At 37.1% G+C, this 26,267-nt stretch overlaps 1 protein-coding gene across 3 annotated transcripts in view; it reads right to left on the minus strand.

Moving 5' to 3' along the window:
• Positions 1 to 26,267, minus strand: part of CTNNA2 (catenin alpha 2) — a 457,330-nt gene that overhangs the window by 381,821 nt on the left and 49,242 nt on the right. For all 3 annotated transcript variants that reach the window (XM_021395891.1, XM_021395885.1, XM_021395890.1), the window contains exon 2: positions 16,937 to 17,043. In XM_021395891.1, coding sequence (XP_021251566.1) covers positions 16,937 to 17,038 — 102 coding nt within the window. In that variant the 5' untranslated portion in view covers positions 17,039 to 17,043. The remainder of the gene's footprint in view (positions 1 to 16,936; positions 17,044 to 26,267) is intronic.

The raw sequence follows: 26,267 nt of genomic DNA on the forward strand, positions 1-26,267 counted from the left end.
CCATGACTTGCACCCCTGATATACAGTGTAAAGGGACAAGAGGAAGAAAAGGCTGCCCCATAAGAAGGTGAGGATGGTTGCCCAGAAGAGCCATGGGTGCCCATCCCTGCAGGTGCTAAAGGTCAGGTTGGATGGGGCCCTGAGCAGCCTGGTCTGCTGTGGGTCAACCAGCCCACGGCAGAGGTTGGGACTGGATGGGCTCTAAGGTCTCTTCCAACTCAAACCATTCTGTGAGTCTACAACTGGCTTAGTTTATATTGTCACTTCAGACGTTTTCCTCAACACAGCTTCCCCTCTCCTAATCGCTCTCTCTACTGCAGAAATCCCAGAGCGAACAATAAACATAAACAACTTTAAAGCTCATCTGGTCTTTTCCCATTTTTTTTTTTTTTTTAATTTTTCCACTCATACAGTAAAAAAATCTGGTGTCATGAGTAAGGCAAGAAAACAGAGTAGAGGCTCTCCCAGAGTAATTCCCTTTAAATAGTACATCTTCACATAGTCTCAGCAGTCTATTTATTCTAACAGTCTAGTGAGCAACTGTTTCTGGTTGAAAAAAGAATACTCAAATTTCCATCTCTTATATCAAACTATAATAAGTAACACATTATTGCCACATGCAATACAGATCCTAAACTAGCAACTTTGGCGTAAAAGTTTTCCTGGAATAAAAAGCAAACACCGATAAGAGCCTCTGGAGTAATAGCATTTTACAATAAAGTTGCTTCAAAGCACATTGGCATAAAATCATTGCAACACCACAGCTCCTCAAAAAAGACCTCAGACCGATAGCAACATCTCCTTTGAGCTCTATAAATTTTGAACACCTACATAATTCTCCAAACAGTATTTTTCACTGGTTCTCCTCTTCTTTGAAGAGGGAAGGAGACTGCTCATCTGTCATATCTAGGAATGTTTTTTGCCTATTGCCATTTAGGAAGCAAGGCAAAAGTAGGCCTGATTTTTACTGGAACTAAATTATGCTAATTTATTTAACACAAGTCAAGCAAGAGACTCAGGGACAATGTTATTATCATACAAAAATCTACCTTGAGAGGATGAGACTTCAAGTTGTTTCTTTGTTTGGATGCATGCTCAGAAAAGCAAGGCAACACGATGAGCACCTGATCTAACATCTTGCTCTTCAGTGGTTGTTTCATTTTCCCACTTGCTTCACACTGCATACTCAAACCCCTGCACATGCAGATAGGCTGACTGGCTTGCTACCACATGCATGGGAACTGATCAGCTGGCTTGCGTTTCCTTGTGTGCATCTTTCAAACAGAAATACCTGATAAATTGTGAGCTACAGTACACATCTCATCTCTCAACAGAACCAATTTTAGAATATAAATGCTGCTGAGGAATACAATTTAGTACAGTTTCTAACATGAGAAAAACTCACAGAATATATTTTATAATTTCACTTAAGACCAGAACAAAAAAACCTGATGAAATATATATATATTTTTGGGGGGAGGTGGGAAGCAGGGAAAGTGATGGATGGGACAGGAATAAGTGAAAGGAGCCACTCAAAAATCTCCTTCCAAAAGGAAAAATAGAAGGATATGCAAAAGTGTTGACATGCAACAGAGACTCAGGGCTAACATGATTAATCAGACTTGATTAATGCCATCAACAAAATGTGCTGTCTGTATCAACATGGAAAATTTAATGTAATTTTTTTCATTTATGCACATTATAATACAATAGGATGCTCATTAAATGTAAAACATATTAAAACCTAGGTATCTACTGAAGTCACAGAATTGTTTTAAATATTTAGATTTAGTTGTTTAAAAAGTAAATGTGTCAAACAAGAACAAAATTCAATAAAAAAGGGTCTGATCATATTGTTTTTATAAAGTTCTTCTGTATCTTGAACAAGATTTGCTAAATTAATACTGCAGTAAATAAATTTACAGGGACAAGTAACACCAAAAATCTCATGAAAAATAAAAATGAGTTATGCAGCAGGATAACATGTCATTATAAATGCTAATAAAGTATTTATGAATGTCAAGTGGCCCACATTCTCGGTGGATGAAAGTAGAACTTTAATAGACCCAACATACGGCACATTTTGATGAAACAATTATCTTTCTGATAGTTCCACCCTGCATAAATGGAAACGCAGTAACCCAACACAAGGTTCCCCGTTGGACTTTTGTGAAATTGCATGCTGATTACACACACTCATTTTCTGGCTAAATAAGCTTCTTGCAGAGTGTTCACAGACTGTGCTGATAGAAGTATTATCTCATATAGAGGGTGCACAGTGACAGTATCATATACTCTGTAGCAAATCATAAAAACTCAAAGTATACATCATATAAACTACTGCAACTACTGACAAGGACATTAGTGAAGATAATGTTCTATACAGTAGTGGGTAGTGTGATGGAGAAACAAGATTTTGATATATATATATTATATTCATCTTAATACGTAACCTTTGAATTTTCAGCTTTCTGTTGATGGTCATAAAACACACTGGAAGAGCAGCTGACTCACTGCTGCTCTTGATATTGGTATTTGCAAGTTGACTCATACAGAATTTCCAGAGTATCCATTTCTGAAGGATTTGCCATCCGTTCAGTGAAAAATAAGTAATTAAATGTGAAGTTCTGACTGCCATGTATACAGAAGAAACTGTTACATGACTGTGATTTTCCAAAGAATAAATGAGATTTCACTAAATAAGTCTTATGAAACTCAATATATAACCAGCTGATTAAAACAGACCCAACAGCCTGTTAATCAAAAACACTTTCTCTAAAACAGGAATTTCTGAACCAGAACACGTAACCCTGCTGATTCCTGGCCTTTTCTGTTATAAAAACACACCAGCCCAAAAGCTTTCTCAGAGTGAAAAGAAGGACTTGGGAACCAGATGTTATTATAGGAGCCCTAAGGAACGTGACATTCCTACTGTAAAAGACAGACTTACTGGCTTTTACATCTGGCAGAAAAAAAAAAACAAACAAGGAACACCACAGAATGTGATATAAAAGGCACAAGAAATTCTGGCTTAAAATAAGCAGTAATTTTTTAAATGCATTGATTTTAAAAGAACTTAGAGTGCCTTGATACTATATCAGGAAGGAGAGGGAAGGAGAAAAAAGTGGAGAAATTATAACAGGATGCAGTTGATGATGTAATAACTAGAAATTCTTTGGCCAAATGATGCATTTTGAAGGAGTACACAGAATGGTCAGTATAGAGCAGTAAGACAACGCTGAATAAAATTAATACGGGAAGCTACAATCTGAAATTTAACTTCTAAAACGATCACTTCCAACATTATAAAACTACTTTTCCTTGCTAAATTTCCACTCCATAAAGAATGAAAGCTTGTATATTTTCAGTAGTTTTCCTTCCAGTTCAAATGCATTTAATTACATTTTCTTGACATTCAGTTCATAAGTTTTATTGGTATTTTGGCACAGAATGGTGACTGGGGACAGAAACAGGCAATTGGCAAAAGTAAAGGATTGGAAGGAAAACAAGAAGGACAAGATGAGAGGACTACGTTACATTAAGATCCATTGGCTTCCCTATCATGCCTTAACATTTGGTATCAAATCTACTGAAAGCCCCAAGGTGTAGGTCAGCAAAAGCACTGATAGATAATTATCTCAGGTCAAGGTTTTGTCCTTCACAGCAGCTCTGAAATTTCACACGGTTCTAAATTAGGACAGAGAAATACTCTGCTGTCAGAATATTTTTTGGGTTTTCTTCAAACATTTTAGTGAGCCAAATGCTTCTTCAGAATTGAGATCTATGAAGAAAACACTACCTCAAAAATGAAATGTTTTCTGACTTTTTCCTCAGGATTCTTAAAAACCATGCTGTGCCTATGACCACTGGCTATTCTAGTGGCATCTCTTCATACTGCTGTGTCTCTTTGTGAACTCAGTCACAGTCACCTCTTTGGCTAATGACTCATTAACCACAATTGGATGTGGCTGCGGTATGTACCTATTAAAAGGTCACTTAACAACATGCAAGATTTTAGTACAGAAATAAAAGATACAGCACCAGAGAATAGTACTTCTAACAAAAGTGCTGCACTCACTGAAGTCCTCAACTCAAGTAGCAGAAAGATAGAGGAATTAATGGAGTAATGCACTGCTGAGTACATGTGAAGATAGTATTAGCACTTATCTTACTACACCAATTATTTTTTGATATACAAAACAAAAAACTGTTATGACCATCACACTTAAGGCCATGTATAGCAACTTGCACTTTGATTCCTCACAAGAATAGTGATCTCACTTCAATGACAGTTAACTGTCAAATTATTGGCCACTTATAGTAATTCTATGAGCATCAGCTTGCAAACATTGTCAGTGACATCTGCCAATCTAATTGCAGCTCTTCTGTTACGCTCTGTGGTGGCTTAAATCTACATCCCCAGAAACAGCAATGTCAATCTTGTTTACATGTTCATTGTTGAGGAGGTGGACTAGATGACCTTTAAAGGTCCCTTCCACGTCTAAGGACTCTACGATTCTGTGATTCCACAGCAGACTTGGAGGAATGGCTGTGGACAGAAGACCTCTGTGGGATGCATCCCATTTCAATGCCAAGCAGCATCAGGAGTACCTGGATGCTGAAGTACCAGAGAGACCTGGAAATACTGGGGAGAGCCTAGCACAGGGCCACCAAGATTCTGCAGAGCCTGGAGCAACTCTGCAGTGAGGAGAGGCTGAGAGAGCTGGGGCTGCTCAGCATGGAGCAGGGGAGGCTTAGGGGGATCCCACTCACAGCCACAAATCCCTGCAGAGAGGTGCAAGGGGACGGAGCCAGGATCTGCTCAGTGGCACCCAGGCCCAGAGGCACGGGGCACAGTATGAAATCCAGGAGCTCCCCCTGCCCATCAGGTAGAGCAGATGTGCTGGGCAGGTGCCAAAACACCAGCACAGGGACCAGAGAGCTGAGGGGTCTCCTCTCCCAAAGGATGCCCAAAAGGCACCTGGATACAGGCCTGGGCACCAGCTCTGGGTATTCCTGTGGGAGCAAGGTTTGATAATCTCCAGAAATCCCTTCCAGCCTCAACCACTGTGTGACTGCGATCACTGTTACTGAATAGAGAAGAATGTACAGAGAAGAATCACACCAACTTTATTTCAACTTAGTTTCTGACACAATTCTTTTAGAATTTCTGTGCTTCAGGCTTTCTATCTCATTTCCATGAGAGATGTGAAATAAATGACCTGTGGATGTTTAGCATCCTTGCTGGCTCATCCAGCCCATAGGGCTATTGTTGGGTTGTAAAAACTAAACAATTGCAAAAGCAAGAAACAAAAGAAAAAAAAAAAAGAAAGAGCTAAATTCCTACGGTTAATTGAGGACATTCTTTGAAGTATGAAGAGAAAACTACAGGGCCAATCACTTGAACAGAGAACATGATTGTACAACTTGATTATACCAATTTTGCTCTTGAACATTCATAGTTCAATGAAAAAGGCTAAGAAGTGTGAAGAACAAATGCAGTACTAATCTCTCTTTAAGTATGTATAAAATATTAGGCAGTGACTACTACACTGAGCTCAAAGTTTCAACCTTCATTTTCCAAGTGCTTAGTAACTTTTGTTCAGTAAATTTAAACACCCACAAAAGCTCTAGAATGAGGCATGTGGTAATTTCCAATCCCTTTGCTGTTTGTGTATACAAGAAGAAAGTCAGTTCTTAAAGAAGACTAACGACCATGAAGTCTAGTACAATTGCAGCCATTTTGTTAGCATCACAGACAAGCCCCTACGTCATCTTCTTTAATACCTCCTGCTATTTCCTACGTAACATTTAAAGCAAACTAAAACAGAAATGAAGGGAAGCACTCATGACATGAACTCTGAGAGAAAATGAAATAACTTTTGAGTTGCATCTGTTCATTTTGTATACTATATCACAGGTATGTTCCTATGATAGTTGACAGGCTTTAATGGTAATACATACAACTAATTTTTCTGTCCAAATAATTTTGAATAACTAAATATAATTGTATAACAGAGCATAACACTAACAAATACTACATAAGCCTGTTATGTTATCAGGTATGCATACCTCAAAAACAAATCTGGCCTTTTCAGTTTTAAGTAACAGCCAGAAAAACAATGGCTGAGGAATGATAATGAAGTACAGGTGATAAAGTGCTGAGGATCCTAAGTTTTACTTTGACTGAGAAAAGGAGGTCAGCTCTTCACCCTCTATGACACAGCACCGCAGCTTTCTATCTGGCTTCTCCACAAAAAATTAACCCAAGAAAACCAGAAAGGCAACCAAGCAGGGAACAAGGGAAAGTCTCTAACAGTCAAAGAGACTGAAAGCCCAATGAGATACCAACCAATAATCTTCCCAATTCCTTTTTTACCTGTCAAGGTAAACCAGCAAGGGAAGAGAAACTTCTCTTTCCAGACCTGTCTGCCACACTGGGAAGAACAGCTAGATGCAGCTTAGAGCCTGGCATTTCCTGTTCTGTGTCCAAATGTGCACACAGTTACACTATCACAAAATACATAAATAATCTCTTCCCTTGGTTGGAACTAGATGACCTTTGAGGTACCTTTCTACCCAACCCAGTCTATGATTCCCTTCAAAAATGAAGAGGCATACCTAAAAATGAAGAGGTATAAGCTTTCCCTATTTTTCACCTGTATTAGAATAACCTTACAAAATAATATATGTTTAATTAAAATATTTCAAGCAGAGTAATAAAAGCTTAATCGTTCTCCACTATGGAGAGTAGATACATGTAATTTGCTGGGAAAAATTGAATAGGTTAATATGTATCCCCTGGAAACAACTCAGTATTCCGTAACCGTTCAGTACAGTAGATTCATTATGCTTCTGTATGAATACCTTCTAATAAAAGAACTTACTATTAGCATAAGCAGACACATTTCCATTACTATGGAGAAACATGAAACGAACAAGGAAAATTAATTCCAATTGCAAACCTTATTTCTTACTTCTCCAAAATCCTTCTTTGAAAACTTACATTTTAACCATTTGTAGAAGGAAGTAAGATTTGAGAACAAAGAAAGGAAAAACGAGTCTGCACCTTAGCGAGAGGTGTAATGCCACCTTTAAATGGGGCAAAATTGTCTAAATGCATGTGTCTAATAATATGATGTTCACAAACTCAAGTTTAGCTTGCAGTCTCACAACCTGAAAGGCCAGCATATTGTTAAGCATCTTATGCATGTTATACTCCTTTTTACTGCAGGTCACAGCTGGAGTACTGTGTGCGGTCCTAGGGACCCCAGTGCAACACAAAATTTGACTAAATGGTAAGAGTCCAATGGAGGGTCACCAAAATAATCAAAGGACTGAAGTAGCTCTTCTGTGAGGAGAGCCTGAGAGAGCTGGGGCTACCACTATTAAAGAGTTGCACACTACTTGAAGATACTGGCTCCAAGTATGAGTGTTTGCTTATCAGGCACACAGTATTTGAGAACGCTACCTATTTATGAGGTTGTAGGAAAAGATACTAAAATCAATTTATAAACAGGAGTCCTAATTGTGTAATTTTGACCATGTGATCAAAACAAAAAAAACAATTCATTTCTAAATTTTTCTAACGTAAAAGTAATATCCTCTTAAAAATACCCCAAACGCTCACCTCTTCACACAATTGCTTTTTACAAACAAAACCAAACATAATATAATTATATGTATTTGGATCTATACAAAGATGTATAACCATTAGAATCAATATTCCAAAACAATTAATACTAGAAAGAAGATAAATACATCACCAATATATCTATGCCCTGAATTTTTTCAACTTCATATAAAGTCAGTCTTCAGATATACATATTGAAGGGAAATTGAAAAAAATTACCACTGCTTTTCAGAACATGGATCTCATATAATTAGGTTAATTAACACTTCAAAGCAAAGTCTTGTAATTAGCATATTCTTTTAACAATCAAGCTTATTTTCTAGTCTGTTATAGACTGATGATGACATCCAGCAAGTTAAGTTACTGAAAAATAAGAAAGTCAAAAAGTTTTTTAAATTACTGTCAAGAATGAAGCTAAGAGGGATTACAGACTTGGATACCCAAATCTCTTACAAAGACTACAGAAGTCATTAGAAGCGTACATAGAGAAACTTATACTGCTTGAGATCACGCCTCTTAGCTTTCTAAAGCCTACTCACAGCAGTACTTCAGAGTTCTTGCTAAATATCATTTTCATGTTGGAATATTTTCATTTCAGAGTATGAATCATATATTTGAATTTCATTTAAATTAGTTCTAGAAAATTATTTGCTCTCTGGATGCTACCAGAAATAGCATGTAAATCCATAGTGCCTGTTCATTTAGTACAATTTTTCTTTATTGATAAACCTACATAGAAATGAAATACATCCCAAGTCATTAGAGTACCATTAAAAGACAAAAGTTGAATCATTCACCTAATCTTCCTTGATCCGTATTCAATTTGTCAACATCATTTCTGAGAATGGGGAATCCTTCCAATAATAATCTAATTAATGCTTTGTTATTACAATAATACTGTCTCACGAAATTTATTCAATACCCACCAGGTTGCATCCATTTAAAGATCGCATTATCTTCTGCCACTGCCACTCTCACTGCTCATACAGTACGTGTGATTAACAATATTTATTCCTAATACATTTCATTCACAATTGGTGATGGCAAAAAAATGTTTTTTTTTCTGAGATAATCCACTGCAAAGGCACTTAGAGTTGCATTTTAAAAGTACATTATATTTAAAAGCATTAGAGTTCTGTAAGTTGTTGTAACTACTCATATAACTGATACATTTTTTTTTATTTTAATCACTGAAAAAGCTATAACGTTAAATACTTTTAGAAGCATTAGTTTACAATACCAACAACATTTTGCTTATCAGAAAAAATGAAAATTACTTGTTTCATAACAAGGCCACCTACCCACTTATCAATGAATGCCAAATGCTATAAATATGCAATCATCTTTTAAAACAAACTGATATACGTCTCCTCCTTTAATTAGCATGTGGACACTAAGGAGACTAATTTGCTAATATATTTCTAACTATTCATTTTTAGATGGAAAGCTTTTGGAAGTGATACATTATTCATATTTTGCAATAAAATATATATATAATTATGCCTTTCAAAAAAACTGAGAGAAATTTACAAATATGCAACCAAAGCCAATTTTAACTCAAAACTTTTAGATCTTCCCCTTTCAGATCTTCTTCTATAGTGATGACCCTGTGTAGACTTAGCAGGTTTACTAAGAACCAGCTGAGTTGGATTTTTGAGGAGAGAAAAAAGGCTCAACTTTGCTGAGCTGCATCTTGCTCTACATCTTCAAGGACACAAGCAGAAGAAAGGCATTACAAAAATTATTCAAATTACCTTGAGAATCTTGCTTAGCATTTGGAAATTCCTGGAAGGAATGTCACTTTCTGAAAACTATTCCATGAAACTTCTGCAAGCAAATGGTATGTAGGAAAACCAAACTGGAGAAAAGATAGACAAGCTTCGAAATCCCATGCTGCAGTTTCAGCAGTCAAGATGAAGGCTATTTCAGGGACTTAACCAGCTTTTAGCTATGCAATTATTTGCACTAATTTGCCTGTTACACACTCTACACTTATGGAAAAGATTCATCCAAGTCCCTCTCTCCCCTGGTTGCCCCACTACAATAGGTTCATTGCTGCAATGGAGCAGCAACCAGAAATATTGGCAAAACTTCCTAGCTTTTATTCTAGCTTAATACTCAGTTTTTGTTGTTGCTGTTCTGTTGTTTTGATTTTTTTTTTAATATAAACTGCTTTTCTTTTTAATCAAGACACTAGCCCCATTGCTGTTACACTCCTTTATTCCGTCACTTTGGGGAAAACTTTAACCTAACCCTCAGACTCTTCACTGGTATTGGTACAAGGCAACTGGTATTGCTGCTACCTAAACAATGAGGTTTAGGGGCTACATTAAAATGCACACAGTCTACGTAAATCAATTTTTTACCACACTGTGCATCATCTTGTCACTGAATGCATATTCATTCTGTGTGTCTCTCTTTGTTGTTTGGCTACAGTCACAGCTCTGGACCCAAAGAATCTGACTTCAGGAATATAGATGGGTCTCATTTTGTGAGATCAACTTTGTGGGCATCAAAGAGTATCCATCTTATGTTCATACAGTAGAGAAAGCCATAACTTGACATACACAACTGCATCAAGGCAGATGACGCATTCATTCACTGTACTAGCCAAGACGCAGCAAATTCCTTCTCAGAACTCACTGCACATGAATATATTAATGCCACAGTGGGACCTATTCCATAATGCTACCTCTCAATTGAAGAGACAAGGTAGTAATCTCTTTGTTAAGTTATACCACGATGAAAATGGTTTAGTCCATACCAAATAAGAACAACTTGGACTTGTCTGGTAACCTTAAGCCACTAAGAATTTGCTAATGCTGACCAAGATCAAAGCCCTTCTTAATGGATGGAGACGCAGCATTTAAAAATACAAAGCTAAAGAGTATTTCTGTTTAGCCATAAGCTTTTTCACTCACTACTTTCTGCAAATCTTCAGCAGTTGCAGCAAAACTTAAATCTCCAGCTGTGATACAACATTAACAGTTTTTTCTCACCATCTCTCCACATTGGTTTGTGTGAAGAGAAGTAGCCAGTGTGTTATCTTCCTCTGAGTTTAAGCAGCAGATGAGACCTGAACCCTTTGAGTCTTCATTCTTCCCGCAGAAAAAACTATCCTGCATATGTGTAAGCCCAGAGGTACAGATGCTATATAAATACCCTTAAATAGCAAATAACATCACTGTAAGAGATCACAAAATTTTTAAAGATTGACCAAAAGAGGGCTACAAAGATGGTGAAGGGTCTGGAGGGCAAAAGGTGTGAGGATGGCGGCCTGCAGCAACTCAGAGGGAGTGGAAGGGTAGCGCTGGGCTCTGCAACAGGGCCTGACGGAACAGCATGGAGCTGCAACAGGGAAGGGTCTGGAGGGGGCTAGGGAATGGTTCTGTCCTAGAAAGCAGTGGGCATGGAACAGGCTGCTCAGGGCAGTGGGCACAGCCCGAGCTGCTGGAGCTCAGGGAGCAGTGGGACACTGTTCTCAGACATTGAGTTTGGGGTGGTCCTGTGTGGAGCCAGAAGTTGGACTTCATGGTCCTTGCAGATCCTTTCCAGCTTGGAATATTCTCTGATTCTATGAAGGCAAACAGACTGACAAGGTCCAGAACCTTGCAGGACACTACATACTATAAATAGTTCACCATTTTCCAGTCAGGGATAATAAATATAGAAAAAATTATAGTGAGATGCTCTTTCAGTCAGCACAAAAACTCTAAGAAGTACCAAGAATATCCCAACTAGAGTTCAGAGAGAGGCACAGATGTCAGTAAATCTGATGACAAAGAAGAAACTGTGATGGACAGATCGCAGCAGACACTTCTTGCAGAATGCAATAGATTAAAAAGGAGCCTGAAATAAATAGATACCTGATAACTTTTAGTTCAGATGGTATTTTGAATGTTGAATATAATAACGTCAGAGAAAGTAAGGTGAATTCTACAACTTCTGAACAAAGAAATCCTTTATAACTATAGTTTAAAGTTCAGTTTCAGTTAGAAAAGAAAAAATTCAAACTCAATTTCTGAGAGGATGCAGCTTCACTGCCCTGGTGCTACTGGGCGTCACATAATGAGCCCACATTGGAGCAGCTCAACCTCCTGCAACCCCCAAAACACCATGAATCAACAGAAATGGAGCTTTCATGGAACGTAACTCTGCAATTTGGAAAATAAGTATTGCTCAAATAAAAAATAATAAATTGGACCTTATAATGTCACTGAATTTAGCTCAAACGATCAAAAAATGAGCCTTCATAAGTCATTTTCTTTTAAGTCTGTCCTGAAGATGGTCTCAGCTGAATCTAGCTATCAAATAGAGAAATTGCACAAAAATGCTGCACAATTACTAAGACAAGTGGAACAAGTGCTTTAGCCATACAGTGCTCCATCATCTCTAACTGTACTTCTGGAAACTGTTTTAAACATGTATATACATTCACAAAACCTCCAAAAGGAATCCTGTGCTGAATGGGGGTGTGTGCAGTGCTGTGGTTCAGAGCCAGCTCCTTGATGATAGCAATCAATAAAATATTTCCTGTTGAGATTAATTAGTGCACCAGGTTCATGGTTCAAATGTAATAAAGTCCAGGCTCACCAAATAGAAACAGCATCCGAATAATTTGAAGGGTTAGAAACATAAATACTTTTCTCACGGCAATCAGTTCACTTTCAAAATATACTGCATAAGGGATTAGATTAGGCACAAATTCTTTGATGACTTTCGAAGTAAGTTCCACTAATCAAAGCTATTTGGAGTTTTGTTTTATTACATGTTTATTTTATATGCAGGTTACTTCATTTTGATTGATACTACGTACAAGGAAAAAACAATCAATGACATCTGTCTGCCATAAAACATGTTATTGTTTCAGTCAAAGTTACTATAACTGGCCTCAAATTTCTGCAGAAAAATTAAATAAAACAAAAAGAAGCAATCATGAATGGAAATACAGAATGGTCTCTTCAGAGCAAAACTAAAAGGCTAAAAATATGTCAGATGGGAGGAAAATGCAAACAGGCATGAAAAATCTACAAGAGGAAGACTCATTGCTTGTGTTATTGTTACAATTCTGAACTAATGCCTAATATTCCACAACCTGAAAGAACCTAAAAACCACAACTGCTGCATGGCTCTGATAATAAATGTACACTTGTAGAACAACCAGACTCTAAAATACTCATGAAAAACTACCAAAAAGAACAGTTGAACAGCTAGAACTTGGAAGTTTCATCAACAAGCGAAGCATACCTTATCATCAAAAATTGTACATAGATCCTATTCTCATTTTACCATGTTTGCAGAAGACTGCTCTTGAGCTTTTTCAAAAAAAGCAATTGTGTTAACAATTTATATGATCACTTGTGTTAAAATCATATTTGCATTTAATTGTTATGCAAAACTCCCAGAAAACCAAAACTATCCCCTGAGACGTCACGGACAATCTCCACAAGCACTATTTTTCAGCTACACAAGATGTCAGGTAAACGCACTGAAGCCCTTCACAAAAGTTTAATTCTTCTTTCTTAACAAAAACCATCCACGGTCTGACAAGTAAAAATAAAATAAGTTTTAAATAATATTTAAAATAATAAAGAAAAGTAATCCATAGAATTAAAAACGATAAGGTGAGGCGTAAAGAACGTCAGCAGTTATAAACACAGAAAACAGAAGCACCATATATTTGTAACTATTTGTGAAATCAAAGCCAGAGAACAGAAGCACATTTCAGTTATTAACTTCAACAACATTGAGAATGGAGATTCCAATTACTATTTTGAAGCTTTTTTTTTTTTTAAATAAATCTCACTAATTCTAATGTGAAAAAAGACACATGGCAGGGCATATCTGTTATGCTTTAAATACGACGCCACTGAGTGGGTAAATGGGTGCTCCAGCAAGTTCCAGTAATGTTAGACCTGTGACAGCCAGAGAAAGTTTTAATTAGTTTGCTAGTTCAGTGCTGCCTAGAATAAATGTAATTCTGTCATTTCTAATGCGTTCTCATGATCAGTTAATGGATTTTTTTTTTTTTTTTGCCTCCAGCTCAGACAACCTTCCTTTCATATAATTTCTTCTAAATCAATTCATAGGTTCTCCATATTTTCTCATCTGGAACACTAATGAACTTCAAGTTTTAATGCACCAGTCTCCTGACTTGGTGCCATGTTCTTTCTCAAATCCAGATCACATTTCTGCATTTCTTCCTAAAGTTTCAGTACAAATCACTGAATCTTCCACCATCTGAAAATCTGTCACTCGTTTATGGGCCTATACATAACACTGAGTTTAGAGCCTTAATCCTCCTCCACACACACACCTTAAACAGAACAAAGACTCTTGATTAGCATTTTTGGAGCCTAAAGTCTAGTGCCTCACTGTCTCCTTTTTTTCAAGCTTTCCAAAATCATACAGAATTTGGATAACAAGAGGATCTTCTAGAATATTCAAGCGTGGTGCCAAAATGAAACAAGGATTTATCTTGATGGTGCTAAAAATAAAACAAAAAAAGTATCAGACAAAGTTTGGCTATACAGGATCATAGGATGTTGTTTGCTTTCAACTCCTGATCAACGTCAGATAGAATGCTCAGAACATGTGCAGTCCACATCTTTAGTAGTTTGGGTCCATTAAATCTCCCTTTTCTATCCAGGGACTTAATGTCTTATGAAACAACTTTACATCTTTAAGATTTGTGTGTTAAGAAGCTTGTATTAGATTCATTGCACTTATGAGTTCAAATGGAACAGATATTAAATATTTCATTAATTTATTTGCCAAAATAAGCTTTCAAAGTTCACTTTCGGAAGCGCTTTGAAATTTTTTAAGGAGACTGAATTCATTGCACCTGGAATGTATGTGCAGTTCTTGTGCAGCTAGTCACAGCATAAGCAGTCTGCAATTCTAGCCCAAACAAAGATAAACGAGATACTATTCTTACTTGACCACACTGTTTATGTAGTTTTAAGAAGGAAAAAAAAAGTCTTTCAAGCTGGGATGGTTGTCAATTTGTCTGAGAAAAACAAAGAGTAATTGAATAACTTAAGCTAAAAATGCAACAGATATACACATTCTGAAGATAGCACATTTCTTCTCACTTGAAGCTTTCAAGATTGTGTTTATAGAGCTCACAAAACATGCTTTTGTCAAACAAACTTTACTGGATTCAAACTAGAGGAAAATAGGTAAAACCAGTTATTTCTCTAGAACTGGAAACAAATCACATGTTCAAAAAGTTATTTTTGTATGTTCATACTGTTTAGAAAGCTATGAAATAAAGAGATCAGAATGGAAATATTCAGAAACTTTGAATAAAACAACAGGCAGACATTGCTCTTGTACATCTTGACAGCATATTATTTCCTCTAGCCTCATTGACATACTGCTGAAATAGTATACAAATATAAAAGTAAAAATTATATAACTGCAAGGATATTGGAAGCCTTACTTGAAGAAATCTGCATCATATACATCAACTTGTAATTTCTGTATTTCCATTTCTTGAGAAATACTGTCAAATTAAAACCTAGCTAAACCAAACAACCCAAGGAAATTCATAAACTGCAGAATTACAGTGAAGATTTTGCTGTTGCAATCTCTCTTCTGTGCGCAATGTTGAAAAATAAAGTGGAAGTAAAATAGGAAATTCACTCACATTAGACTCAGTACTTTATTATTTTCTTTTCCCCACAACGGACTGTAGTGCCACAGCAGCCTCACTTCCCATGCCAGCAGGTAGACCAAACTAACAGAGAGCTCATAACTTAGCTTTCACTTCATGTTGCAATGACTTCTGGATTTTAGCTTGTTCTCCATATTAACAACAAAATTGCGAAGGTCTATAATGAATGTTAATTATCACTTCATCAGCAGATAGATACATGCTTCCCTTCGTTTCTTTGCTTTTGAGTCTGTAAAGTTGTATGTCGTACTAGAGACACAACCAGAATAGTTCAGAGAAAGACAATGTAATTTTTTCCAGAAGAATAGGATTAACTTCTTTGGAAAGTGAATATTTTAAGGAGTATACTCTGATATCATTTTTAGAGAATTAAAGTAGTAGGGCTTTATACTTGATATCTCTTTTATTCTGAAAAAAAAAAAAACCCATCATGAAGTCTATTCTCACTCTCAAAACAAGATCTAGATTTCTCCCCAGTAGACCAATCCTGAGATCCACAACACCTATGAGAAAACTGTTAGTAACAGGTGGTTGGACAGATGGCGTTGGTGGAATTCTTCATTTTTAACATAGTTGGCATTACTAGGAGAAAAATGATTTGTGTATTTCAAATAATGGGCTACCCATCTTAATGCTTACTAGGATAGTTATATAACCGGTTTCCTATTACGAACAGCAGTACAGGAAAAGAAATGCACCAGACAACAGTCTCAGCAAATTGCCCTAATGATGACAGAAGTTTGATATCAACTGCCATATTTCTCCAGACCACATTTTTCCTGCCTCTGTCCACACATTCACAGCATATTTAAATCTGTACAAATTCGGAAAGCTTGATATGTGTAGACATATAAAGATGTTCTCTGACTATATAAAATCTCATCTATCTAGTTAAAAAACTGTATATCGCTAAAATATGTGAATATGTTTGATAGGATGAGAGAGAATGGCCTCAATTTGAGCCAGGGGAGGTTCAGGTTGGATATTAGGAGAAACTTCTCCGAAAGAGTGGTCAGGTGTTCAAACAGGCTGCCCGGGTAGGTGGTGGAATCACCATCCCTGGAGGTGTTCAATAACCATGGAGATGTGCCACTGAGGGACGTGGTTTAGTGGGCAAAATCAGTGGTAGGAGGGAAGTTGGACTACATGATCTTGAAGGTCTTTTCCAACCTTAATGATTCTATGATATACATTATATACATTGCCTAGCACCATTTTCATCGTACCATTTTAGTCCAGTTAGAAAAAAAAATGGAAAAGTTTGCTAAGGGTTGTTTGGTTTTGCTTTCAATGTGAATTTGTGTCCCATTGCAGCTCAACAAACCAAGGGCATGTGCACAGTCAGATCCCTAGCTGAAATCTACCGATTCATAAATTTCTTATCTCCTGTTGAAAGTCAAGCATAACTAAACAGCTATTGCTACTGTATTAATGCTCATATCTTCACACTATAAATTATTTACAACTAGAACTTCTGAACACATTTGGACAGAGCTTTCCTCTAGGGATCACAAACAAAAAACTACTTAAGAATTTATTATCTACTGTTATTAAGATAATTACATATAATGAGTAAACATAGCATCATGCTAGAGAAAGAAGCAAAGGAAATACAAGGCACTCACCTGGGTAACAAGTGGCTCCAGTAGCCTCTCTACTGTGAGAGTCCTGATTTCCAAACTTTTGGGGTCCCATTTCAAAATGATAGGTGATGTTGCAGAAGTCATACTCCCTAGAACAGACAAAATCCGTGAATATTCATAATGTAATGTCAAAATATTGAATATAATTTTAGGGAGTAGCACGCTTGCTGTTCCTATGCACGTATGGTATTTCTTCATAATCTTGCTAATCTTGTTCCTCTACTCCTGAAACCTCCCAAGTGCACTGTTGCCACATCCACCGAGTGATTAAACATTTATATTTAGAAAATCCTTCTCTCTTACGCCCTTAAGGACAGATAAGTTACCAAGCTGCATACATCCAGTATTGGGTGTTCTTGGTATGGATTTGGTGGCAGGAATCTTCAAGGTGTCTGTGAGAAGAGACTATAGGCTGCCTCGAGCTGGACAAGGCTGCTTCCAATCAACTTCACAGCAAAATCAGTTTGAGAATCAGCTCTGTGAATCCCAAGTGAGATGGGGGGGAAGTCTCCCCTTACAGAAGGAGGGGAAGTTCCCCAAAAGCCCTTGAATTTTTGGAATAGACCACAGTGGAGCAGGTGCAGCCCATGAAGGACTACACCAGAGCAGGTAGGCTTTTCTGAAGGGACTGCAGCCTGGGGAGAGCCCACACTGAAGTACTCTCTTGGCAGAAACTGCGGCCCACGGCCAGGAGCAGGTATATCCTCCCCAGGGACTGTGGCCCATCACCAGACAAGGTCAAGTCAACACACAAGGAATACATCCCTCCTTTCAAATAAAAGTACCCCACAGTAGCTAGGATTTCTCAATTTTAAACCAAGAATGGTAGTACTCATTCAAAACCAAAAAAGGATTTTCTAGACCATCCTCAGTTGTTTACCATTTCAGGTTTTCATGAAATTTTTAAGAGAATTATTTTCATTTTTAAAAATTCAGAGAGAAAAAATTCCATCTATCAAGTTGCAAGATGCGTATAAATCTGCCTCACAGAGCTGGAAATTTGCATGGAAAGCAATAAAAGTACTAGGAGACAAGTCACGTCACATGTCAGCCAGTTTGTCCACTGAAGAACACTGAAAAATCTGACCAAATAAATGATAATTCTAGTTTATTTCCTTCATTTTAATCATGAATAATAACAGTAAAACAACTAGAAGTCCTGTATAACGAGAAGACTGTAAGAACTTTAGTAGGGAAAGATAAAGTAATATTATTTTATGCATTGCTGAAGGAAGATTCAAATCAGGTCCTATGTATATAATATCCCAAATGTTAAAGGTTGTTCAAAAAAACTTACCACGTTTAGCTGACAAACTACTTACATTAATACAAAACAAAACTTCAGTGAACAAAATCAAGAGTACAGAAATTGCTCCTTGAGTAGCAATCTACTTTACAAAGTTTATTTCAATAAGGAACGCATTCTGTACTTACCAATATCATCTAGTACACACAAAATAAGTTCCATTGCTTTATTGTAAAGAACGTCTGACAAATTACTATCAATCAAAATTAACGGACTGGTAAGTTCATGTAAAATTAATTCACAGTCTGAAAGATTTTCACTGAATTACTAGCAGACAACTTTGTAATTCTTGCACAAAAAGAGAGGTATATCAGAACTCACTAATCAGCATACTTATAAATCACACATTTTTACACGCCTCAGTCTCCTCTCATTTACAAATATTTAGATATTATCAGATAATTCTGCTACTAGTGTTGGCTAAAATTACTACTATTCAGCTTCCACTCTTGTGCAAAAAACCCTAAGGCTTCACACTCCATAGCACTGAAAGTACTCACATGTATCATTATAGTGAAGTATAAGACGGTTTCTAGTTGCTGTAAACATGGTCAATGTGGGAGCAATTCTCATTTTTTGATCAGATAACATTTAATTATCTTTCAGAACCTAGACATCTCTCTAGAAAGATGGTTACTACTCCAGTTGGGCTCTGTATTCACAAAGTCTTAGGCAGACAGTGATTCCAGTCAATAATTTATGAGTTCTGATACTTATAAATGTGTGAAATACAGCTTCTTTCTTTTTAACAAGCACACTTTTCCTCATTAACTAAAAACACAACTACAGAAACATTCACCTCTCACAATGCAAAAACTAATTAAAAGCTATAACATAGACCAAAGTCTACAAAAGGAAACGAGTTTCAGTGGATGGCAGTCATAGAGGTGACACAACATGTGAAGTGGACAACCTGTTGTTTCAATGAGAAAAGTGCCTCAGTTTCAACCTCCATTAAGAAATAAGTAAAGTATCCTTCAAATTTCAATATGAAAGGATGAGTAATGCTTTCAACTATGAAAGATACACATGCACAATAAAGCCTCATTAAGAGCCTATAAAAGGGTTTCTCATTTGCAGCAAAATTTACTCTAACAACACAAACAAGTAATGAAAAAAATTAGTGTGTTTTCCTCAACATTCCTCCAGCTGCCGTCATAACAGAAGTTTCAAATAACAAAAGACTGTTAAAAAGTTATCTGCACAATTACAAGTATGTGAAGAGCTGTTATTTCCTTGATATTGGCTATTTCCTCCTTGCCATTTCTACAACAGCCCCCCTGTATTGAACAGGTGAATAAGGATTGCTCAGCTGGAGGAAGGAAAGGATGCTGACAACGTCTTATTCCTGCTTTGACCAAACATCCCCTAAGCTGTTACCTTCCAGTGCTTCACTGAAAACACAACCTGCTCATAGTTTGAACCTGGCTTGTGGTTGTGCAGTAAGCATAAGGACGAGATCCTGTGTGATCAGAGGATAACGGCATCTCATAACATTTTTCATACAAACATAAAAGTCTGTTATAACAGATAGATGAAAAAGAAGGAAGGAAAAGAGATCCCCTTTCCTATTACTATCTAGGCTGAAATGATACCCATTGTTTCCTTAGGTACCCTATTTTTTATTTTTATTATTTTTTTTACTCCTCTCTGGAGTTTCCAATTTATTGCCATTTTTTTTTTTTTAATGCTCAGCAACACACTTACAGAAGAGTCTTCTATTTTTTTCAAAACTGTGACAGTAGGTTTCTCATCTAAGTTCCAGCCTCTGTAACTCAGAAATATGAACTGATTGTTCTTCGGGGTAAATCCCATTGAATTAAACTTTGCTTGGTGTTTCTATGGTTGTATAGTTAAGTAGTCATTCTTAGTAGAAAGTTTCATTGAAACGAATTCTCTGTTGTTTGCATATATTAACTACTGGAAGGCTGTGGTTATTAAGCAGGAATTCAAAATTTGATATTATTAAATAAGGAAAGTGCGTTAATAGCACTTTAGACATCAGAATTCTAAAGAGACTTTGCATAGATGACTGACAGTCTTAATCCAGAAAATAACTCCGTATTATTCAATAATATGTTTAAGGAATGTTATTGCCTAACCGTACTCTTCTGCCAGAGCATGTGCTACCAGGTTTTCCTAAATGTAGCAATACAGAATTGTCTGTTCCCTATCCAGCCCAGCGACTTCTTCAAGGTGAATAAAATTGCTTTAGATAGACTGCCTTCAAAGCATCATCGATAAAGAAAATAATTGGTTATTATTATTTATAATCACTGATCCACTGGAGTGGATTACTCTATAGCCAAATTCTAACTATGCCAGTGGAATTCTGCGTTAAAATAGCAGCCCCTAAAAATCTAACCCCACGATCACCCTTAGCATCAACCTGTTATAAACAGCACTGTTTTACCATTTGGAACCTTCTACAAAAGCACAGCATTTTGCAAGCAAAATTGCTTGTTTGTGCACCACGCTATAACATATTGTTTTCCTGCACAATAGACTCCTTTCCCTTGTGACTTACATACATAAATGCCCACTGAGGTGGACAAAAACTGCTTATAAGTGACAGCACATCCCATTTCTGTGCTTCAACTTAAATGTAATATTTAAAATATTTTCAGAGCAGAAAGAACTCTACAACTTTTTTTTTTTAGAAATGTAAGTATTGCCAGCATTGAACAGGCCTCCAGTTGTCAGTCCAGTTCATACCTGCAATGCTGAATGTTGTGCAAAGATAAAGACCTCACATTGTATTTAAAGAAATACCCATTCTACTTGATTCCTAGCAAATCTATAGGATTAATCTTGTGGCAACACTAGACTGGGAAGACTGTAAGCACAGATCTGTACTAACAATATTTTCTTACTACAGGCAAAAAAAAATTGGCTTTCATAGGAGAGAAAGATGTCCAGCAAAGTAGATGGTCCTGTACATTGCAAGGGAGTTGGGCTAGATGACCTTTAAAGGACCCTTCCAATTCAAATGATTCTGTGATTCTGGTAGAGATGAAAGGAGGCAAAAACGCAAAATAATAGTTAACCCTTTTTTCCAAAGATTAAATTTATACTAGCTCTAATACTTCAAGAGATTTATGTGGACTATTAAAAAGAACATATACCTTACAGTTGATTCCCAAACGTGCTTTTATGCATGCTTTAAGCCAATGTAATCTTCAAGACTGAGAAGCCAGCTCAGCTCCTTCTATGTGCACTTAATTTTTTGTTATACCAGCACTATAAATTCCATCAGAACATCAACTAGTTGAAATCTAACTAATCCTGCAAAAGGAAAATGAGTTTGCAGCTCCCTGCTTCACTTCAGAGCCACATGAGGGACAGCACCAGCAGCAGGAAAAACTCTGAACACAGAAGAAACGATGGGGAGGACTGGATTGCCTCTGCATCGACAGCATGGACACAAACTCCTTGGAGGTGCCTGTAAAACTGAACGATAAACATTCTGTGCTTTCTTGGATTGTGTCCTTATGCTGAGAACTGCGTCAAAACAAAAACTTTTCAACAGAGAGATGCTTATGCCGAGAGTATGAAATTCCTTACAGCAGGATACACAGTGGATTACAGCAGATACAGACTAACTTCACAGAAGCATTTTTGTGCTTCACTGGGAGTTACAAATTTAAATACTTGAAGGGTTATATCCCTTAATATGTCCATGGAGCTGAACTGCCTGACATCAGCGATTCACGAGCAGGCTCTGAATTACCAAGCATGGTTACAGAGTACACAAGAGCACAAACCAGCTCAGATCCCAGCACTGTGCACAGCCTGGGGATCTCCACCTCTGGGCTAATCTGTCTGACAGAGGACTGTGGTGATATACATAGCAGAGATTTTGCTATTACCATGCATCTATTGGCAGTATTCAGTAGTGCACAGACACTGGTATTGGGTCCGAACAGCAAAGTGCTATTCCAAGAAATCTGATATTTACAGAGTCTGGCTTCCAAAACTGTCCACCATCCATTTGCCCATTCTCTGTCTCAGTTAATACAAGAACACAAGTTGGGACATTCTCGATTCATTTCCCCTTTTTCTATCTCAATTAATGCAAGTAAAGGCAGAAAGACACAGAGAAGATAGAGCTTGCATAGCAATCGCAAGGAAAGCATATCAAGGTAAAACACTAAGAGTCCGGAGATTAACAATGAAGAGAAAAAGAGCAATGGAAAAATGAGTAGAGAACATCACTTTCTGCAGACAAAACTACATCTCATTAGCCAGTGACAGCCAGTCCAGCTTCCAGCAGAGCCGGCTGAGATGATAAAAGTTGACATGGGCAGTTCCTGTCACCTTGCTTAAAAAATGGAGAAAAAAAAAAAAAAAATAAGGAAGAAAAGATGGATCAAGATGGTTTGGAGGAGTATCTGTCTTTACATGTTTAAATAACAAGTTTGTGACATGCTTGCTTGTTTTGTTTCATAAATGCGATTCTCCTCTCTTCTTTCCTAAAATTTAGACAGGAAAAACAAGCCAAAATAAACCTTTTGGCCTCAATCCCAACGACAAAGAATTTTTAACTTGAGCTTTTTTAAGCTTTCAGCTTCCTTTTGGATTCACCATCCTCTCCCCTTCTGCTCATCCTCCACCTCCACACTGGGTTGAGATTCCAATCTGCCCTCAACAAAACAAAGCTCATACATGGAAGCAGTCCGCTGAGGAAGCCTGAAATTCTACCTAGTAAGCCATTGAGTAAGGAGGAAAAAGACCTTGACAAGGGGAAGATAATCTTGGTAACAAAGTCAATGGGACGGTGACCACAGAGTCCCCTGACACACAAACAGAAAAGTGATAATAAGGCAGCGTCTGAATCATTCACATTTCTCAGTCACGTTAACCAGCTCCTTCTAGGAGACAGCTGCCTACACCAGGAGCTGATTGAGTTGAAAAGGAAAGCTACCCTTAGAAATCAAGAGAGACTGTGAAAAACTCATACGGAAGGTGTAAACTGCAGTGTAAGGGTCAGGGTAACAGGAAGGTCCCCCCTACATCCACCCACAGGACTTGCATCCTTTTCCGCTTTAACTAAAAGTGACAGTGTTTCACAACTCTGCACAAAGCCTAGCTGCATGCAACATTCAAATTGTTTTGCACCTATATATGGCTTAGAAAAATAACTAGTTTAAAGGCTTACCAGTCTGTGGTTCCGTGTTGACTATCAGCTTGGGCTCTAATATTAGGATTGCCTAAGAGGCAGTGGGCGTGCATCCCATTGGGTCCAGCAAACCTTTGAGCAGAAACTGGTCCTAAAAGGCCCATTTCAGAAAGAGGGTTGGGCAAACAGTAAGATGAATCTGAGGACAACCTGTGGACAATGGGAAAATCAGCCGAACTAATAATTCAGCCCTCTGCTGGAGTTTTGAATATCGAAGGTCCTCACTTTAGAGGATGCTAGACACAATTTCCAGTTCTTAAATAAGAATCTAATGGCTGTCTGGCTGTGAGGAAAAGGTGATTTGGAGAAAGCTACCAGTAATAAAATGTAAAAGGGGGGATTGCTTTCTAATTTTTCTCACAAACATTAAGACTACAATTGCTTAATATGAAAATTGGTTTACTCTAAGATGGTCGCATTCATCCAGAACGAAAGTGCTTGAAAACTGATTTAAACAGCCATCCATAATTCTCTGTGTTCAAATATCTTTTCTTGTATTACTCATAAGAACATGTTTTTGTCCACTGCATAACTTTTAAAGGTAGAGGAGCTTCCTAAAGTGCTAAGTGAAACAGAATTTGAAAAAAAAACTGTATCAAAAGGGAGTCAAAGCCCCAGCAAAAGCCTGCCAAGTCACAACTGTACAAGCAAAGAGTTTCCCACAAATCCCTCTGCATTCACACAAGTCCTCAGTGCCTCCTAATAGAAGTCTTCTCACAGACTCTTGGAAGGGATCAAAACCTCTGAGATCAATGCTGCTGAGATGCTGGTTCACACAGGGCCACATAGCAAGCTCAGAAAAAATAAAGATTTTAAATGAAGTGCATGTCTTTGGTGCATGACTCATGCTATGCATTCTCACTCCATCACATTACCCAAAAAATGACATCAAATATGTAACTACAGGAAAATAATACCTTTAAGTTATTCATATAGCTGTAGATATGACTAATTTACATAAATGGCCTTTATTTCCCTGTTAATAACTTTCAAAAATATTTCTTTCAAGTTCTGTCTCTCCTTGAGACAGACAGTAAATTAAACCCTAGTCTTGAAGAAGAGAAAAAAACAATTCTAAATGTTATTCACTAAATCTACTTGCCTCATTATTTTTATTCAGTGCATGAGACTGGCACGGGTAACGCCAATTTCTATTTTACAAGAGCATAGAAGTATCAAGTATCTTTGATTCAAACTACTGGAATTTTGCTCCCCTTGAACACAGGATTTCTCTCTAAAATTCAAACAGTTCTTAAAAAAAATTCTTAAACATGACTCTTAACCATGAATTTGCAAGCTTCTGCATGTAGGGGTCATCCTTTCACTAAAAGTATCCCATTTACAGTTCCTCAAACTTGGAATCCATAGTTAACATTAACTCTGTATTTCCTCACAGCCTGTCTTCACTGCCCTGAGAGAGAACCATTTATTCCACAAGATCAACCACTGCTACCTTCAAACTGAAGAATTTCCATGTTTTTCCTTATTATACCCAGTGTTTTACGGTGTGATTTTGGTAGGGGTTTTCTGTGTTTTTTAGTTTGGTTACCTTTTTAAGGAGACTATTTCCCTGCTAGTTTGACTACAAAAGTTATATTGCTAGTATAATCTCTATACATTTTTTCTTAATTAAGCTTGAAAAACTTTTTGCTTTTGCCACTACAGTCTCAACACTATTTTCCTGCATTGAACAAGATCTATTAGTTACCTGACTACAGACAAAACCAGACCAAAAGCTTGTCCAATTCCACTGTGACACACTGGATGACAACAGTCTCCCCTTGCCCTTGTAAAGTCTATAAGCTCCAATACCAGAGAGATGGAGGTGTTTCATTTTCCAGCTCCATAACCAATACATTACACAGGATTGCTCTCCAACAGAGCCCTATGGGAGCACAGTTGACATTTCCCTCCGCAAGAATTTATGGCCATTAATAACCTTTGTGAATGCTCCCACCAACTTCTAGATGCAGATACCAGCAACAAGACAACATGTGCATTTGTCAAACTGTTCATCTACTGCCTAGATGATTCTTAGAGAAATCACCTAACCTTATGGTTATTAAATCTGTTTTATCTTTGAACATGTTAGGCTTCTTTAAGTTGTTCTCTCCCAAGCAAGTCCATTCAAAGTAGGTCTCATTGAAGCCGTACGTATCATTCCATTGTTATTTACCGTGATTCCATTCATATCAAAAAGAACAAAGCAAAACTCCTTAATGGTGAAAATAAGAAGTTTTAAGAACTAAATTGCTCAATGCTGCATGGTCTCTGTTTACTAGAACTTTTCTTGATCTTCTTCTTACACTGATGGGTGTTTCAAATTAATCACATTGCATTGATAGCCAGCCATGCTGATATCCAAAAGCTTTAATCTTTCTCAGCTGTGTTCACAGAATTTGCTGTAGTTTCATTAGTTAATCCTAAAATACTATGCAATTTCATAAGAATCACATCAACCCCAATATGTCTTAAATGAATTAATTTAATAAAAAAATAAAGGTCTGTTTCTTTTTTGAGGCAACTCTATTCAAAAGGAAATTGTCTACGCTACTAATCACAGAACACGTCTGCTAATCTAAAGGATGACATCCAAAGTCATAACAGCATAAGCAACATATTAGAGACGATAAAAAAGTCATATTTCTCCTAAAACGTATACAGTTTTGAAAAAAAAATCTGATGTGAAGAGATCAGAACTCCTAACATCTGTTGCCTCTCTAATCTGTTATTGTTTGTCTAATTTTGATTTTATCTTTATTTTCCCTCAAAATGTGGAGCACAGAAGATATTCTAGAAGAGTAGGAAAAAACCCTGCGACTTTGTTT

The sequence above is a fragment of the Numida meleagris genome, chromosome 4 (assembly GCF_002078875.1).
Source record: "Numida meleagris isolate 19003 breed g44 Domestic line chromosome 4, NumMel1.0, whole genome shotgun sequence".
Taxonomy (NCBI): domain Eukaryota; kingdom Metazoa; phylum Chordata; class Aves; order Galliformes; family Numididae; genus Numida; species Numida meleagris.